Consider the following 15,890-nt stretch of genomic DNA (forward strand, 5'->3'; position numbering starts at 1 on the left):
ATGCAAACATTGAATCCATAATATTCACAACACACTCTCATACTTGGGTCAGACTCAGTACAGATCACACACTGTGTACAGAATTATATTATATTTTTAGTAGGCTACAGGATATGTGTATAGCTTTATTTTTGGCACATGGAAAAAGTAGCAGGATATTTAAATCAAGCGCCTTTTCTTTATTATAAAAAGAACAAAATGTTTTGACATGTCTATCTCCAATAAACAAACCGACTAAATTAATAAAATGTGGTGAAAATATTTCTAGTCAGATTTTACACTTTGCCTTTGAGCCTTCTGTGCCGCCGTAGTTTGGAGTCCGGAAGCATCATGACCATCGGGAAACTAAAAACTCTTTGCTATAAACACATGTAAGAATAATTCTGCTTATATGTTTTACTCTCGAATAACGGTTATCTGAATTACAAAAGTCGGTCGTTAATAATCATGTTTTAAAAAAATGTTATCGCTGTATTTGAATGCTTTCAAAGTATACAATGTTAAAGTTGAGAGTGTCTGGTCTAGGCTGATTATGTGGCAGTTTCACATCTGCACACATATTAATCTTGAACCTTACCCGCACTCGTAATGCAATAAACATGAGCTGTCATCTTATGTCTGTTATGTATACGTACTTAGTTGTCAGGAAATCGCATGACCATCATGTGCACCAAATATCTAATCGTTGTGTTATTAGTATTAAGATGAAACGGTGCTAGTTGTCACACCTTTTTTACTCCATTCACAGCGAATATTTCTCAGGGTTGGGATGTATAGAAACTGTATTCTCTGTGTGCAGTTTATACAGTATAACTGTATATTCTTTATATATGTAATATTGGACTTTTGACTCATAACCTTGTGACATACCTGACTGACAACAAGACCCAGTCTCCCCTATATATGTATGTGTGTGTGTGTGTGTGTGTGTGTGTGTGTGTGTGTAAATATACAGTATTTATCCTTTTTCGGAAGATATATAAACATTGTTTGATTTGATTACAGATTCAAAATGAGAATGACCCCCCCCCCCCCCATTTGTCTGGATGCCTTTTTAAGATGATAATTTAATTTTGAGCTGACATGCATGATCGGTGCATGTCGATTATATGCATGTGTTTTTGATGTTTTTAGAATTGCATTACCGTCTTCAATAATAACAAATCTTTTTTTTCCCCCATTATTGATTTTAGTGGAATGCCTCAACATTATCTTTCTTAGTGTTGAAGGAGTGAGGCCTAATCCTCTGCGATCATACTCCGAAATGTCAGGCCAAGAGGAATCGGACAAGAGCGTGGACATGTGGTCCTCTCTCCGCTGTCTGGGGTATCTCTCCAGCTTCAACCTGCTGGTTGCTGTGTGCTTGGGAATGTACGTACGATGGGAGCAGACCTCAGAGGCCGTGATTCTGGTCATCTTCATCTTGGGTTTGTTCGTTTCAGCCATAGCTTGTATCCTCTACTACTACTTTTCAATGGAGTCGGCCAGTTTAAGTCTCTTCCACCTGTGGTTTGGCTTCCTGCAGGGTCTCCTGTGCTTCCTGAACTTCCCATCTCTGGAGAAAGACATAAAGGAACAGGTCACAAACTACCTGTTGCTCTCTAGCGTAGCTGTTCGGACGCTCTGGGCCATAACAGAACGTCTGTGCGGTAGTGCTAAGTATAAAGCAGTCGTTCTGACCTCATCTGAGCTCCTGGAGCTCCTGGGATTTGGTGTTGCAAGCATCAGCTTGGTTTTCCACAAGTCACTGGCCATGATTGCTCTGACATTTGCGTTAATGGCGCTCATTGTGGACCTTCGCATGAAGTCACCGTTGGCTCTCCCTAATCTTGCCTGCTTTGCTGTGATCACTGCCGTTACCTTCTTCCAGTCCTTGGAGATCCAAACAAACCCCTTCGTGCTCATCTGCTACCTGGGACGGCTTATATGCGAGCCCCTTCTGGACGTCTACTTCAACGGCTTGTCGGCGACAGAACGCTGGAAGCAGTTTCTCTCAGCTGGCCGCCTGGGGAGGATATTTTCTCTGTTTCCGCTGGCATCCGTTGAGCTGGCGTTCTTTGTGCTCTGTGCCCTGAAGCTGGGTAACATGAAAGCCTGGTACCTGGTCATCCCTGGCTTCTGCGTCTTTGGCCTCTTGTGGATCCTGTGCCACGTGGTGTTCCTTGTCACACTATGGTGCTTCCACACCAAGCTAAGCGAGTGTCAGAAGACATGGGCGGCCCAGCGCTCACAAACGCTCAATTTGGAGAGGATCATGGCCTCCAGGGGCATGCGTCATTTCTGCCTCATCTCTGAACGACTGGTGCTCTTCTCCCTGATGTCCACTGTCATACTGGGGTCCGTTTCATGGCAGGTAAAGCATGTTGTTGATTTAATGATTTTTAGAATCAGTCTCATCTATCTAGATATCAAGCAATCTGTTTATACTTGACATTTAACATCCAACTCTGAGGAATCATGCTACATTGTGATACTTTTACTAAAACACTCTTTCACCCCCAGGGCTCCAGACTGCGACCAATTGGTCGCATTTTGCAACCTTTTTTCCTGCTGGTGCGACTACATTTTGTTATGCTGCGTTCACACCAAACGCGAATAGAGCGGCAGGAGCGAGTGATTTCAATGTTAAGTCAATGGAAAGGTGCGTTGGCGGTCCTGTGGCGTGATAGACGCATTTTGCGTGGTTACGCGATTCCGCCTCATTTGTGCGAATTGAGCGTATTGCGCAATACGCGCGAGTGGTGCTTTTTGTGCATTCACGCGTTTGAAGCAAATTCACGTCTGATGCCCGAGTTGAAAAATTTGAACTTTGGCGTCAATTCGCGCCGCGTTAACCAATCAGGAGCCTGCTTGCTGCTGCCACGTGGTAAAGTGACGTGATGAGAAACCCGCTTAATTTAAAAATAGTACTATTGTGTCACAAAATGTAGTTTTAAGACTTTTTCAAGTGAGAATGTAGTTGTTTAAAGCTCAAATCTGTGGTTTATTTATAAAGAGAGCGCCTATTTAAAAAAATGATCTTGCGTTTTTGGAGTTGTGAGATCCAGGCGATCACCGGGCGCTCAGCGCTCATTAACCCCGGCGAGAGCTGCCTTTCCTCAGCCAGTCCTTCTGACGTTTTTCCGCTGGCTCTGATGTCCTGTAGTGGTTCGTCTTGTGTGGATCTAACGGGCCGTCTTTGGTGTCATGAATCTATAATTTGTTGTCTGTCAAATCGTTTTGACTGAGGGCAAAGAGAAGTTTCATAACTTAATTTTTTTTAGGATATTTAAACGTACATGCAGTGAAGATAATGTAGGTAGTGCGTTGCCTGGACCACATTTGTGTGGCTATTAATGTTTAAAGGGGCTATATGCGTTTTTCTGAAATTTAAACTCGCGACTGACACCTGTGGCCAAAAAACAGAACTGCTCTCATTTTCTGCTCGCTCTCGCAGCGGTGGTGACGTCACATCCGCAGACTGCGCGTTAAAAGACGACCCGCCAGAAAATAGGAAAAATAGGATACAGGCTTATAGGTGCACCCACTGTGAGCGGACAAGGTGTCAGTATGCTCATCAGGAGATGTTTGAGTCATAAATGGTAAAATAAAAAGGCTATTGTTACGTTTATTTTATGGGAAAAAGTTGCATATAGCCCCTTTAATATATATTTTTGATGAAAATTAAAAGAGGCAGAGTGGTGTTTTATGACATTTCTCCTGGAGCGCCTTGAACTTCGCTTCAAGCGCTCGATTGATACGTGCGTCCAATTCGCTGTGGACACGCAAATTAATTCAAAAAGCCTCCAACTAGACACGATTTTGACGCTCCATTCGCGTTTGGTGTGAACGCAGCATTAGAGGTCACACCGGTGCGACCACCACAGTGCCCAACTGATAAGAGCTGACATTTCTGTTACATATGAGAAACATCAAACGGCAAATTAAAAGAAAGCAAACCACGCTACTCGTTTGAGCTGCGCTGTGCGGACCATTGATCAGCTTGGAGCAATAATACACAGCGCAAGCTCATAAACGGGCCGATCTCGATTAAGCAACACCATTACTACACAGCGCTGGGAGATCCAGTGAGAAAGCATTTGAATTCGCCACAGAATTAATAACATCGCTACTGCGAGATCTAGTGATAAGCGTTTGCCGCAGAAATCTCTGACAATCAAACAGCGTTGACGTGTGCCATGTATGAACTTCAGGGGTTTCAGTCCACAAATCACCAACATTCACCACGGATTTAATGTAGTAACACCACATGGTATTGTGGCAGAAATAGTCACATTTTTTGTGTGTTTTTTTTTTTACATTATTCATCTCAGGGTTCGTACAACCTTTTGAGAGTGAAGGGCGTTCAAGTGTTTCACACTTTATCCAGTACCTCAAAGCTCTAAATATTATCAAATTTTTATGTTATTTATTTTTAATGTGATGATTTGTAAAACTAAAAGTTTAAAGATGTAGGAAAACTTACATATTGTGGCAAACAAGCACTTTAAAAAAAAAATGTAATACATGAAATGACCACTATAACCAGTAGTTGGCGGCATTTCCACTCCCAAGTAGGAAGTCAATCATGGATAAAAATTACGTTTTTGACTGTTGTTAATAAAAGTTAATTTTATCTGCATATCAATACAAGCTCAGAGCTTCACTGTTAAATTTCCAATACATAAACGTAATATTATTAGCAACTGCACTTTTTAAAAAAACAATGCAAAACAATAGTAATTTTATTATTAAATTAACTTTATGATACATTTTCCTCCAGTGCCACTGCTCTCAAATGTTAGTCTGGAGCCCTGACCCCAAAATGAAAATGATGGCATCATTTACTCGCCCTCATGTTGTTCCAAACCTGTGGAGCACAAAAGAAGATATTTAGAAAAATGTATCATTTGTAATGTTAAATGGGTACAACTCAATAAACCAACTATCAGTCCTTGGGCACAAGTGCCTAATCTACACTTTATAGTTATCCACAGGTTTAATGTTAAGATATGAATTCTGCAAGAGTCACTAGAAGCACTTGCAACTTTGCTAATATTATCCAGCATGTGAAGATTTTTTTTTACCAACAAAAGCAACAACCTGTTGAGTCAGGTTGCATATTCAGGCTGTTGTACACTCAATTAAAATAAACCGGTCTGAGAACAATGGCTCTGTCCGGAATTACATACTAGCATACAACTAACTGTTCATACAGTGACTGAAATTATACTGTTTGTTTGGATGTACAACTGTCCTTCTCTTTGAGTTCACTTCAGAATTGTTGATCACTGAGGGTTCCTCTCCGCAGGTCACTTCTGGACTCTTCATGAGTGTGTTTTTAGTGATACTGCCACTGGAGTCTCTGGCTCATGGACTCTTCCATGAACTGGGCAGCTGCTTGGGAGGCACCTGCGTTGGGTATGCGGTGGTAATTCCCACTTACTACACCAGGTAAATGCTCATACACACGTATACTCAATACTCATTCAATATGCCACACAAAGGCTTGTTCTGACTTGCATGTTCAGATGGTCACATGTGCATTGGCAGAGATCCATAACCTTGCAGAAAACTGCTATAACAGACATTAATACCTGAGAAACTGGTTTTCTGAGGAATCATATTTCTTAGAATCAATTCACAAGCATTTGCATTTACCTGAATATTTTATGCAAAGTGACATACAAGGGAGAAACATTTGCAATTTATCATACTGGAACAATATTGGCAGCAATTCAGAGAAGTGCTATTATTTATGCTTGTGGATTTTAATGACATACATTCATTCATTGTGTATTGTTTGTTCTGTTTGTTTCAATCCATATAACCCCCCCCCCACTTATAATATTGTCCAAATTTCTTGCACTAAAACACATTAACTATTTTCATCCTTTCTCTGACCCGGCTTAAAATTATAGTTTTTGCTACTTTACTAGGGATACATGATATATAGGCCACCATATTGGTATCGGCCAATATATGTACATTTCTATTGTTATTGTGTGCTTGGGGTATGGCTTTTAATGGTGAGACTTTTGTTATTGTAATCAGGCTTTCTAAAATTACATACAAATTTGGATTTAGAATTGTCGGGTCGGCCAATATATTGGTTATTGGCTTTCAAATATAAAGAATTATCTGTTATCGTATCAGCCAAAATTTTCGTATCGGTGCATCCCTATGACTTTTATAGTATATGTAAATGACCTCTATTATGACTGGCTAGCCTTTGTTTACCAGCATAGTTCACATCGTTGTTCTTTAGGTTTGGTAAAGTTGCTGATTAGGGGTGTAATGGTACACAAAACTGACGTTTCAGTACGTACCTCGGTTTTGAAGTCACGGTTCGGTACGGGTTCAGTACAGCAGTTTTACAAAATTGCTTTTTATTTATTTTTATTCAACAGTGGTTTACAGAAATTTTTTTTTGTCTGTCCTTAAATGAATTCAATTATAACTAAAAGTATCTTAAAGATAATGCTGTAAACTATATAGGGAGCCCTTGCTTGCACATTACTATAATATTAAAGGTTAACAACAGAGCCCAAACTATTTGCCTAAGTTGCTATTTATTTTGAGATATAATAATCAACACTCATAAGCTTCAAATAAGGCAGTTTTTGCATTAACTTCTAAATCTAATTATACTTTTTTTTTCTTCTCCAATTTGTTGTTGAAATATCATTTATACACAGTGGCTGTCATTTTCATGACAAATTTATTTAAACATACATTAAATAAACAAGACAGCACTAACAGGTTAAGTAGAATATAATGAATATATAGGCTAATATAGAGCATACATTTAGTGAAAGAGTTGATTTCTCTAGTGAACTAACAGCTGTGGACACTCAATGACTTCTGAGGTACATGTAATGCTAGTGACATCATAACAAGCTGTTTTATTGTCTTTCCGCGGTTGAAACACTGATTGAACGATTACACAGCGATTACTTGTTTACAAGCGCTCGTGTGAAGACTAATACAAACGCCCTTTAGCAAAAAAAAAAGGTAAAACAGCGATACCGGGCGATTTTGAAGTTGAAAATTGAGTGTTTTTGGTAAAGGGCGTTTGTATTAGTCTTCACACGAGCGCTTTGTAAACACGGGGGCGGTACTTCTGCCTACGTCTAGCGTGACCGTTCCGACGTGATTACGTCATCCTTAGCACCTGGCAGAGCTGCGCAAGATGAGCAATTTATATTCATTTTTATTATTTTTTTGAAAATGACCGATCGTTTCGCTAGATAAGACCCTATTCCTCATCTGGGATCATGCAGAGCCTCTGAAGCCCATCAAAGCGTTTTGAAACTGCATTGATTTGGACAGTACCGTCGCAAGGGCTGTGCCAAGCGTGCGACCGCACAGGGCCTCGCGCAAAAGTAAAGACGACAGCTGACTTGATGACGTAAAGCCAATAGTTAAAGTTCATGTTTTTGTCCTTCAAAATACTATAATAGTTTAAAAAAAACATAGCTAAAAGTGTGTATGGTGATGTTTATTATTCTGCTTGTTAAAAATGTATTATGCAGTAACTTGCAATAGCCAATTTCTCTGTGCGTGTGACGGTGATTCATGCGCAAACATGTCAGTCAGCGGGCATCGCACGTCAAGTTCATAGAGCTTTATTCCCAGTACATTCAAATTTCAGATTTTTGGCCGTCTCTGACATGGGTCAAACCATAGATATTACCTACGAAGTTCAAGTAAATACGCTAGAAATGTGCACTCATTCAAGCATGTGCATTTATTGCATGGACGGAGAAAGCGCGGACGCTTGCATTTCATCTGACGGTATGCACAAAAGGTTTTTTATTTAACACTATTAAAGTTAAATAAGCATAACCTAACTATTACTAGCCTGTCGGAGCATCAGTGAGAGCAATGGCACCGCAGAATGAGTAAAGCCTCTATCTCGAGACGTTTTAAACGTTTTTTAAATCTGAAAACTGCAAAAAGCAACGAAATTGTCAGACATCCATTTTGTTCATTTTCACAGAGGAAATACTAAAAAACAGCGCTGGTCCTCTCAATACTGTCTGTTTATAATTTTACCGACTGAGAAATGGCTTCTGATGATTCAGTGAGAGAGCAGTCCAAACTAATTCAAGTGCATTCAGGGCGTTTTGCAAACGCATTTGACCCATTCATAATTTAGAACATATTTTTAGCGTAAAAATGTGCGCACTGCCCAGTTCAGTTACACGGTTTAACTTCTTGAACCTGCTGTTAAACTGAATACGATTTTTTTTCTTAAATATCCACATAACCAACAAATTGTTCGTCACTATAGCAACAGAGTAGACCCCAGTTAATAGGCTATACCCCCGGGCCTCGCACATCACGTTCGCACAGGGCCTCGCACCCCCCTTGTGACGGGCCTGGATTTGGACCTTCAGCATTTTGGTTGCAATTGAAAACCATATGATGAAAAATCCTGGAATGTTTTCTTTAAAAAACGTAATTTCTTTTCGACTGAAGAAAGAAACACGTGAACATCTTGGATGAGATGGGGGTGAGTAAACTATCAGGAAATTTAAATTTTGGGGTGAACTAATCCTTTAAAGAGCGTCGAAACGGCATTTATCGTTTGAATTTCGTGATAAAATGGACAGAATGCTTAATATGTTTGTGTGGGAACTCGGATTGAAGTGTGTTCCGCACTCAAAACAAGCAGACTGTTAACTGTTAAAGATTGCATTCGGAAAGATTGCATTGGTACACACGTGCACCGAACCGAAAGCCCTTTACTGAAACGGTTCGATACGAATACTTGTACCGTTACACCCCTATTGCTGAATACTGAGTAGTCTTTGATATTCAAATCAGGCCGAGTCACTACTGAGTCATAATGTCACAACGATGATGATCAAGTCATTCCATAAACAGCTTGTTTTGGAAGTGTAGCTAAATCAGAAAGATGATTAATATTCATAATTACAACATCAAGGGATCAATCATAGTCTGCTGCCCTCATCTTGAATGTGCCTCTTGATCAGTCTTTTGCTAAGTGTTCAGAAAAAATAGAGGGGTGTAGAAACCACCCTGAATTGGATCTCTATAAACACAGGTTAGCGTTAAATAAAGTTGTAGCTTTTAATAAACTTGGTTTGTTGCTGGTTCCATTGGGAGAAGCATGTGCCATGCATACTGAGAGAGAGTGAGGGTGGGGTCCAGGGCAGGCCGTCAGTTAGGTCGCTGATTATGATGTCGATTAGGATGCCGCTCCACAGCCTCTTCACACTCAGTATTCCAGCACTCTTTGTGAAAAGGCTCTGCGTGGAGCAGGCGCATGAGGGGAATGTAGCAAGGTGTAATCTTCCATCTGATGGGTACAGATCATGTTTTTACCATGACGAGGGCCTCTTGGGAAGATGAGAGCGGAGGGAGGGTTGAGAGAGAGAAATTCTCAGGTCGACGGGCTTGTTTTCATTCTTTGCAGATGCCATGGTACTGTTTCCTCTTAAAGGGAATGAGCTCTGGCCATCATCCAAATATTCAGCTGGTTCACCCAGAAAGCATTTTAATAGTTTATTAAAACCGTGAACAATTCAATAGTCCTTTTTAATGATAAATGCCTTGTAGCTAATAAACATCTTGTGGAATTCAAGTGGAAAGATATTTCCGCCAAAAATCTGCCTTAAGCCATGATATTATTTTTGGTGCTTAAAATGTTGTTCTGTTTAGACATGAGGGGAAATGAACCAGGGATGGGTTGAGCAGGGAGAAAAACAAGATCTAAGGCAGTAAAGAAACGAATCGAGAAGGAAACGCAAAACAGCGATTGAGAGAGAGAGAGAAGGATAGAGTCCTGACAAACAAGCTCAGAGAAGCAGTCATTTCCGCTTGAATAGCTCAGCACCTGCCTAGGTAGTTTTCATGGGTCACTGTGCCTTCGACTTGCCATTTGAGTCTTCAGCAAGCATGTCTTCCTATGGGAAATACTCTTTCAACGCTGCCACCACAAATGCTTGGTCTTGGTTTTATAATCACAATCTTTGGGAAGCAAGGCTACAGGGGGTTATAATGGTTTTGATTGTTAATGTTCGCCTTGTTATTAGCCAGTCCTGTTCTGGGTGATATTTGCAGCAGGACGTCTTGTTGTGCTCTTTTAGAAAGGCAGAAGGGGTTAGGTTGACCCTGCGAGGAGCTGCTGAATTACTTGCTCGCATTTTCGAACAGAATGTCAGCTATGGCCTTGCATCTTTTCTTTGTATGTTTTTCTCCATCTTACATTTTGCTCTGCTCATTTTCAAGACCTTTTTGAATTCTCTCTCCATTGTGCTTATCCATCTTATGTTTTTTTGTATTTTTTGTAGCTGGGTTAGTGTACACTCAGAAGGTCAAGTTGACCCAGTTAGCAATTCAGAAGCATCAGCCTCTCTTCCACATTTCACCCATCAATTTATCCTCTTTTCTTTTTCTTGACGGGGTGCAGTGCGGATGGCCAGCCATTGCTGTTGCCTCCGGGGCAAGTTCAGGGATTGCACTCCACAAATACTTTGAATGCCGTGCAGGGACTCTTCACCCACCACCTCATCCAGACCTTCGGATGTGATTACTCCACCAGTCTAAGCCTGGACACCCTGCAGGCCAAACTGCGCTCCTTTTTGGAGCTCTGCACCGCAGAAGGCCCGCGGCACGACACCTACATCCTATACTACAGTGGCCACACGCTTCCCAGCGGAGACTGGACTTTGGCAGGTAAGAGCTGGATAGAAGTCTCAATTGGTAGGGTAGAATTGATCTAAATTAACTGAGAGTTGAGGTTAGCTTGTCTAGGTGGTTTCTAGGTGGACCCAAACTAAATTCATTTCTGTATGTCATGCACTAATCGGGAGTTATTTATATCGTAGGTTCTCTCGAATGCTAAAATCAATATTGCTTTTCCAGGTCTTTGTAAAAGAGATCAAGGAACGAGTGCTTTTATTTTGACTGGGCTTTAGTAGTTTATCGCTCTGAAAGCTCTCTGAACTGTAAAGATATATCTTGGCTCCATCGCTCCACCATGCTTTATCTTCCTGCCTGTGTGTGCGTCCTGTAACTCGGTGAGGTATTAATCCTCATGAGGGATATGGGATGTCACAGCCTCTGTCATAATGTTTGATCAGACAGCCAGGAATCCTCGTTCGGTTTTTGAATGAGGTACTTTCAGAGTGTTATTCACAGTCTTTTCCTCAGCATTGCAAACTGTCAGACTTTTTACACCTTTACCGCGTTGCTTGCACCATCTCTCTCCGTTTCCCCTGCAGCAACAGCCCGTCACGTATATGTTGGCACTTTTTGTGAATGGGAATTTATTTACTCAGTGCCAACTGGTGCAATTTTACTTGATTGGATAGTTGTGTTGTATGAACTTGTCTTGAGTTGGCAGACCTTTAAGTAACCACGGGTCTGGTCCAGCTTATTCTGCACAGGAAAAGATGCACCTAAGACTTCTTTCGATTTATTGACAACCTTTCTTGCCTTCAGGTGGCGATTGCTTGCGTCTGCAGCAGATCCTTGAGATGTGGAAAGAACGGAACAGTGGCTTCTCCTCCCGCCTCATCCTGGTTCTGGACACTGAGAATTCCGCACCGTGGGTGAAGGCGGTGCGGAAGGTGGAAGGGATGTATATTGCGGTGCAGGGAGCCAAGATGAGCCCTGTCCAGGATGCCGAAGCCCAAGGAGCCCCCCGTCTGGGAGACTTCACCTCCGAGTGGGTGAAATATAACTGCGATCCTGACAGCGGCGTGCAGTGGTCAGAGAGGGGTCGGGTCATCTCCGCAATATATGGCGTGTCCAAACCCTGGAGTGACTACGCCCTCCACCTGCCCACCGGGAGCGATGTGGCCAAGCACTGGAAAACACACTTCCCCAAGTTCACGTACCCACTGGTAGCTGTAGCCAACTGGTGCTGCGGACTTAACCTCCTGTGGCTGTGTAGTGTGTGTTTGCGCTGCGTCAGGAGACTGAAACTCTCTTGGTTCCCTCCCAGCATCCTGGACACGGGGCAGGGGATCAAACTAGTCCGATCATAAGTGACCAATTGCTTTAGTTCTACATGATGTATATACATCACTACATATATTTTCTATGCAATTTTTTGAATATCCTTTATTGAGTGCTCAGTTACCTTTTACTTTGATAGCCAGATACAGATGGGAAGCATCATTGTCATATGACGACTTCTTCTTTTTATCTGTGCCCTATATACACAATATAGCCACTGTCTTATATCATATAAATCTGTGCTTTTCCACAGTATCAAGTAAGTTCCAAGTGCCTTGTGTTAATTTATTAGGTTTTAAATGGATTTTCTCTGGATGTGGGTGAAATCTGTGTATTGTGATGTATTCTCAGGCAAAGTTAAACAAGACATCGAATTGTTCCTTTACAAGGTTTAGTTTTTTTGCCAAGAAGTAAAGCAGGTCTGGTTTAGTTATTTCCCCAAGACCTCTTCAACAGCCAATGTTTAAACCATATCATGCCATATTTTGTTTTGTATTTTCAGTGGGGGTTTTGTTTTCACGAGTTGACCTTTACTTATTTTTTATCAACAGACCAGCATCCTTTAATAAAGACTGTTTAAAATAAGCAGCTTGGTAAGTAGGTGTTCTAGCATGCGTGATGTTTTCTTCATCTCTCAAGCCAAAAGAAATGGAGGTTGGCGGCATATAGGACTGCACTTTTTGACAGTAAAGGAAACCTAGAACAATATTCATTCTGAAGCGTTACAGTTGATGAAATACCAGTTGATGTATTCTGGACCTTGCCACTTTCCAATGCACTATCCTGATTCATGGGGAACAAGGGAGAGTAATGGACGTGCAGCATATGACTGTGTTTTATATATAGCTAGTTTATTATAGTATGTCAGTTATGTGAAAACAGGGCATGTGATGTCATGGAAACAGTCATTCTGTCAGTTTGTTCATTCTTGTCCTTTAGAGAGCATAACCTGCGTTTCACTGCAGCTGAACACATCTCCCAGGTAACATTTTAGAGTCACTTTCATGCATTTTATTAGTTCAGCACAGCGGGCGGGTGAACTACGGCTACCTTGAGTCTGTTCTTTCAAAGTGAGGGGAAAAAACCTTTCCTGCTTGTCTCTTAAAGGTATGGAGAACTTTCATGTAATTTGTATTACATACCCTCTAGAATCCAGTTCCTGCTACTTGTTGACATGAAGACAGTGCTGTTAGCAGAGGCAAAGTGTAGCATCTTTGCTAAGGTCAGTGATTCATGTACATACGGCAGAAATGTTTTATGCAATGATTAGATTAAGGCTAGCTTCATCCTCTAAACTGAATTAGCTGTGCTCTGCTTCACCTATTGAGGGTTGCTGAGTCAGAAGCAAACACAAGTGAGTAAGCAGATGTCAGAGTGATATAATGGAACTGCACAATTGGGTCAAAATCATAACACGGACATGCACAGGTTTGCATACAACAAACAATCAATTTGTGAAGATTCAATGCCATTTTTAAGACTATAAATGGTTTGGGGTGTAGTTTTGATTCTTCCTTTAGCCAAGCACGTCTATAATACCTGGAGAAAACTGAGAACATGCACCGCCTCAGGACCTTACCAGAGACAAGTCATTGGTAATACAAAAAAATGTATATGTTGCTTGTGAAAGCATTGTCAGAATACAACTTTTGGCTAATTTTTAAAGGGGTCATGAACTGGCTTTTTATTTTATTTTTTATACTGTTGTCTGGGGTCAACTTATGACGTTTGCGTGGTTTTAACATTCAAAAACATCATAATGAATAAATAATAGGCTATTTTCTGCCATGGGTTTGAGGCTCTCTGAAAAACGCTCGGTTTTGATGGGCGTGCCGCACAGAAGACTTGGAAGTAAACGCCCACGGCTAGGATTGGATAAGATTTGCATATTTAATGAGCTTCAGCTCCCCTCAGTACATGTGGGGATTGTTTTGAAAGCGTCTGGGGAAACGCTCACAGGACTCGCGAAATGCCTTTATCAAACAAACACAGTGATACATCTCTCATCCACCCACGATTGATTGGAATGTTATTTTTGTATTTTGGCCCGCCCGATCGGTGAATAACCTGACCCGTACTCCCACACACACACGCGCAAGAAAGGAATGTTATTTCAATATTTAAGATAGCGCGTCGGCAGGCCGGTGATACGTTTTGGTAGCCCGTCTGAAAAGTACATAGCCCCGGGGCTTTGGCCTTTGCGAGCACTGGCTTTACAAGTCCTAGTCATCACGAATGAACCAATAACACCTTTTCCAGCCTGTGAGAGCGTGCTAAGGTATGTAATCGATAGATATCAAACGATCTGTAATAATGCAATACTAACACATTTAAAAAAAAAAGTGTGTGTTGCACCATTCCTGTCGGATCCAATATAGAAGGCACAGCATTGTTTTTTAATCTCAATATGTCTGCAAATCCAGTCTTGACATGTATCTTGTTTACAATCGATTCTGCAGTGAAATGACGCGAACGAACGCGGAATGTCTTACGCATGTGAGCTGCTCGGTAGCGCGATCCGTTTAGCTCCACGAGTCGGTAGGCGGGCTTGAGGCGGCACTTCTGCATCCTATTACGTCAGTGGTCGACATATTCTGAGATCTCTCGTTTTCTGGGCCTGGTGTCAATAAAAGCTTTTCTTTGACTAACAAGGACGTTTTCAGCTCTGAAACTTACAGGATATTCTTATATCACGATTAACTTTTATATATCAAAAGCTCAAGGGAAATTGATTTCTCAGTTCATCACCCCTTTAAGTAAATGTCAATGGAGAAAGATGCTTTTTTTGGCAGCAGAATAGAGTGGCGTTTGCAATCCCTCAATTTAAATTTCCCTCTTGCACATATGGTCTCAAATCTCATTGATATGAACTGATTTCAATGTGATTTCAAATTATTTATCTGAACAGCTGCAGCTGAATAGCTTGAATTAAAAACGTTGATTTAGCCAAATAACCTTGGAAGGGTAATTAGCTCACCTGTCATGAGTGAAGCCAGGCAGAGAGACAGAAACTCACCCAGTGGACTGTGTCTAAAATAGACTCTCCTCACAGATGCTTTGGATTGAATATAGTCGTTTAATTAAATGCCAACAGGAGTTTGAGGCATCAAATGAGAGACATCACTCTTTATTGAATCACCTGATGACATGTTTTCATTGAAGTTAAAAGGCAATAATACAATCTTATATCTTCTGTGGACTTTAGACCTGATAAAATGTGTGTTTGCAAGATACCAGACTGCAGCAATGAACACTTAGTCGAGGAAGAATTAGTCGCTTGATTTGAGCACAAGTATGCAAGGTTTGTCATTCAAAATATATTGTTATATTAATTGTTTTCTTTGTAGCCAACAAGACTTTTTGTATGTAAGAGTGGACTCCTGCAGATGGTTCAATCTGCAGGGTTGCCAGAAGACTAAAGAAACGTTATCAGAAAGATGGAAGAAAACATTGTACATTTCTCGTCTATTTCCACCCACTGCAACTCATACCAACGACAGAGATAAGTGCAGTTCCAATAGCAAAATATGTGGGAGAGCGTTGCTATCAGGTGACTATATTGTATTGCAATAGGGAGCACTTCAAAGTCAATACTAAATCAAAACTAGTTAGCACAATATTCGTAATAGAAAGGATTTAATGGCAAAATCTGATTATGGTTACACTTAAGATAGTTTCAAAATGGTTGTATGAGATGATAAACTTATACCATTAATCGTACACAGCATGAATAAAATGTTACCTGAGGGATAGAGAGAGAGGGAGAGAGAGTGGGGGAGAGAGAGAAGAGAAGCCCCCAATGACCTCAAGAGCCAGAGAGTAAGAGAGCCAGAGAAAAAGCCACAGTTCCAATCCTCTTTTATCTATTCCTTGACCATGTGACTGAAACCAAATGTATTCTTTCAAAATGACCAATC

General features: G+C 41.0%; 1 protein-coding gene across 1 annotated transcript; it reads left to right on the forward strand.

Moving 5' to 3' along the window:
- The first annotated feature begins 299 nt into the window (after positions 1 to 299).
- tmem168a (transmembrane protein 168a) lies at positions 300 to 13,634 on the forward strand. Its single transcript, XM_079816889.1, has 5 exons — positions 300 to 371; positions 1,194 to 2,353; positions 5,291 to 5,433; positions 10,421 to 10,686; positions 11,455 to 13,634. Exons 2-5 carry the CDS (start codon positions 1,265 to 1,267, stop codon positions 12,000 to 12,002), a joined length of 2,046 nt encoding a protein of 681 aa, XP_079673015.1. The 5' UTR covers positions 300 to 371; positions 1,194 to 1,264; the 3' UTR covers positions 12,003 to 13,634.
- The last annotated feature ends 2,256 nt before the right edge of the window (positions 13,635 to 15,890 follow it).

The sequence above is a fragment of the Gobio gobio genome, assembly GCF_949357685.1.
Source record: "Gobio gobio genome assembly, chromosome: 5".
Lineage (NCBI taxonomy): Eukaryota > Metazoa > Chordata > Actinopteri > Cypriniformes > Gobionidae > Gobio > Gobio gobio.

Bases quoted from the DNA above. Each gene is read 5' to 3' on its own strand.
- tmem168a (XM_079816889.1), top strand. From the start codon at position 1,265: ATGTCAGGCCAAGAGGAATCGGACAAGAGCGTGGACATGTGGTCCTCT. The intron at 5,434-10,420 runs GTAAATGCTCAT...GACGGGGTGCAG, and splicing joins ATTCCCACTTACTACACCAG to TGCGGATGGCCAGCCATTGC. The intron at 10,687-11,454 runs GTAAGAGCTGGA...TCTTGCCTTCAG, and splicing joins CGGAGACTGGACTTTGGCAG to GTGGCGATTGCTTGCGTCTG.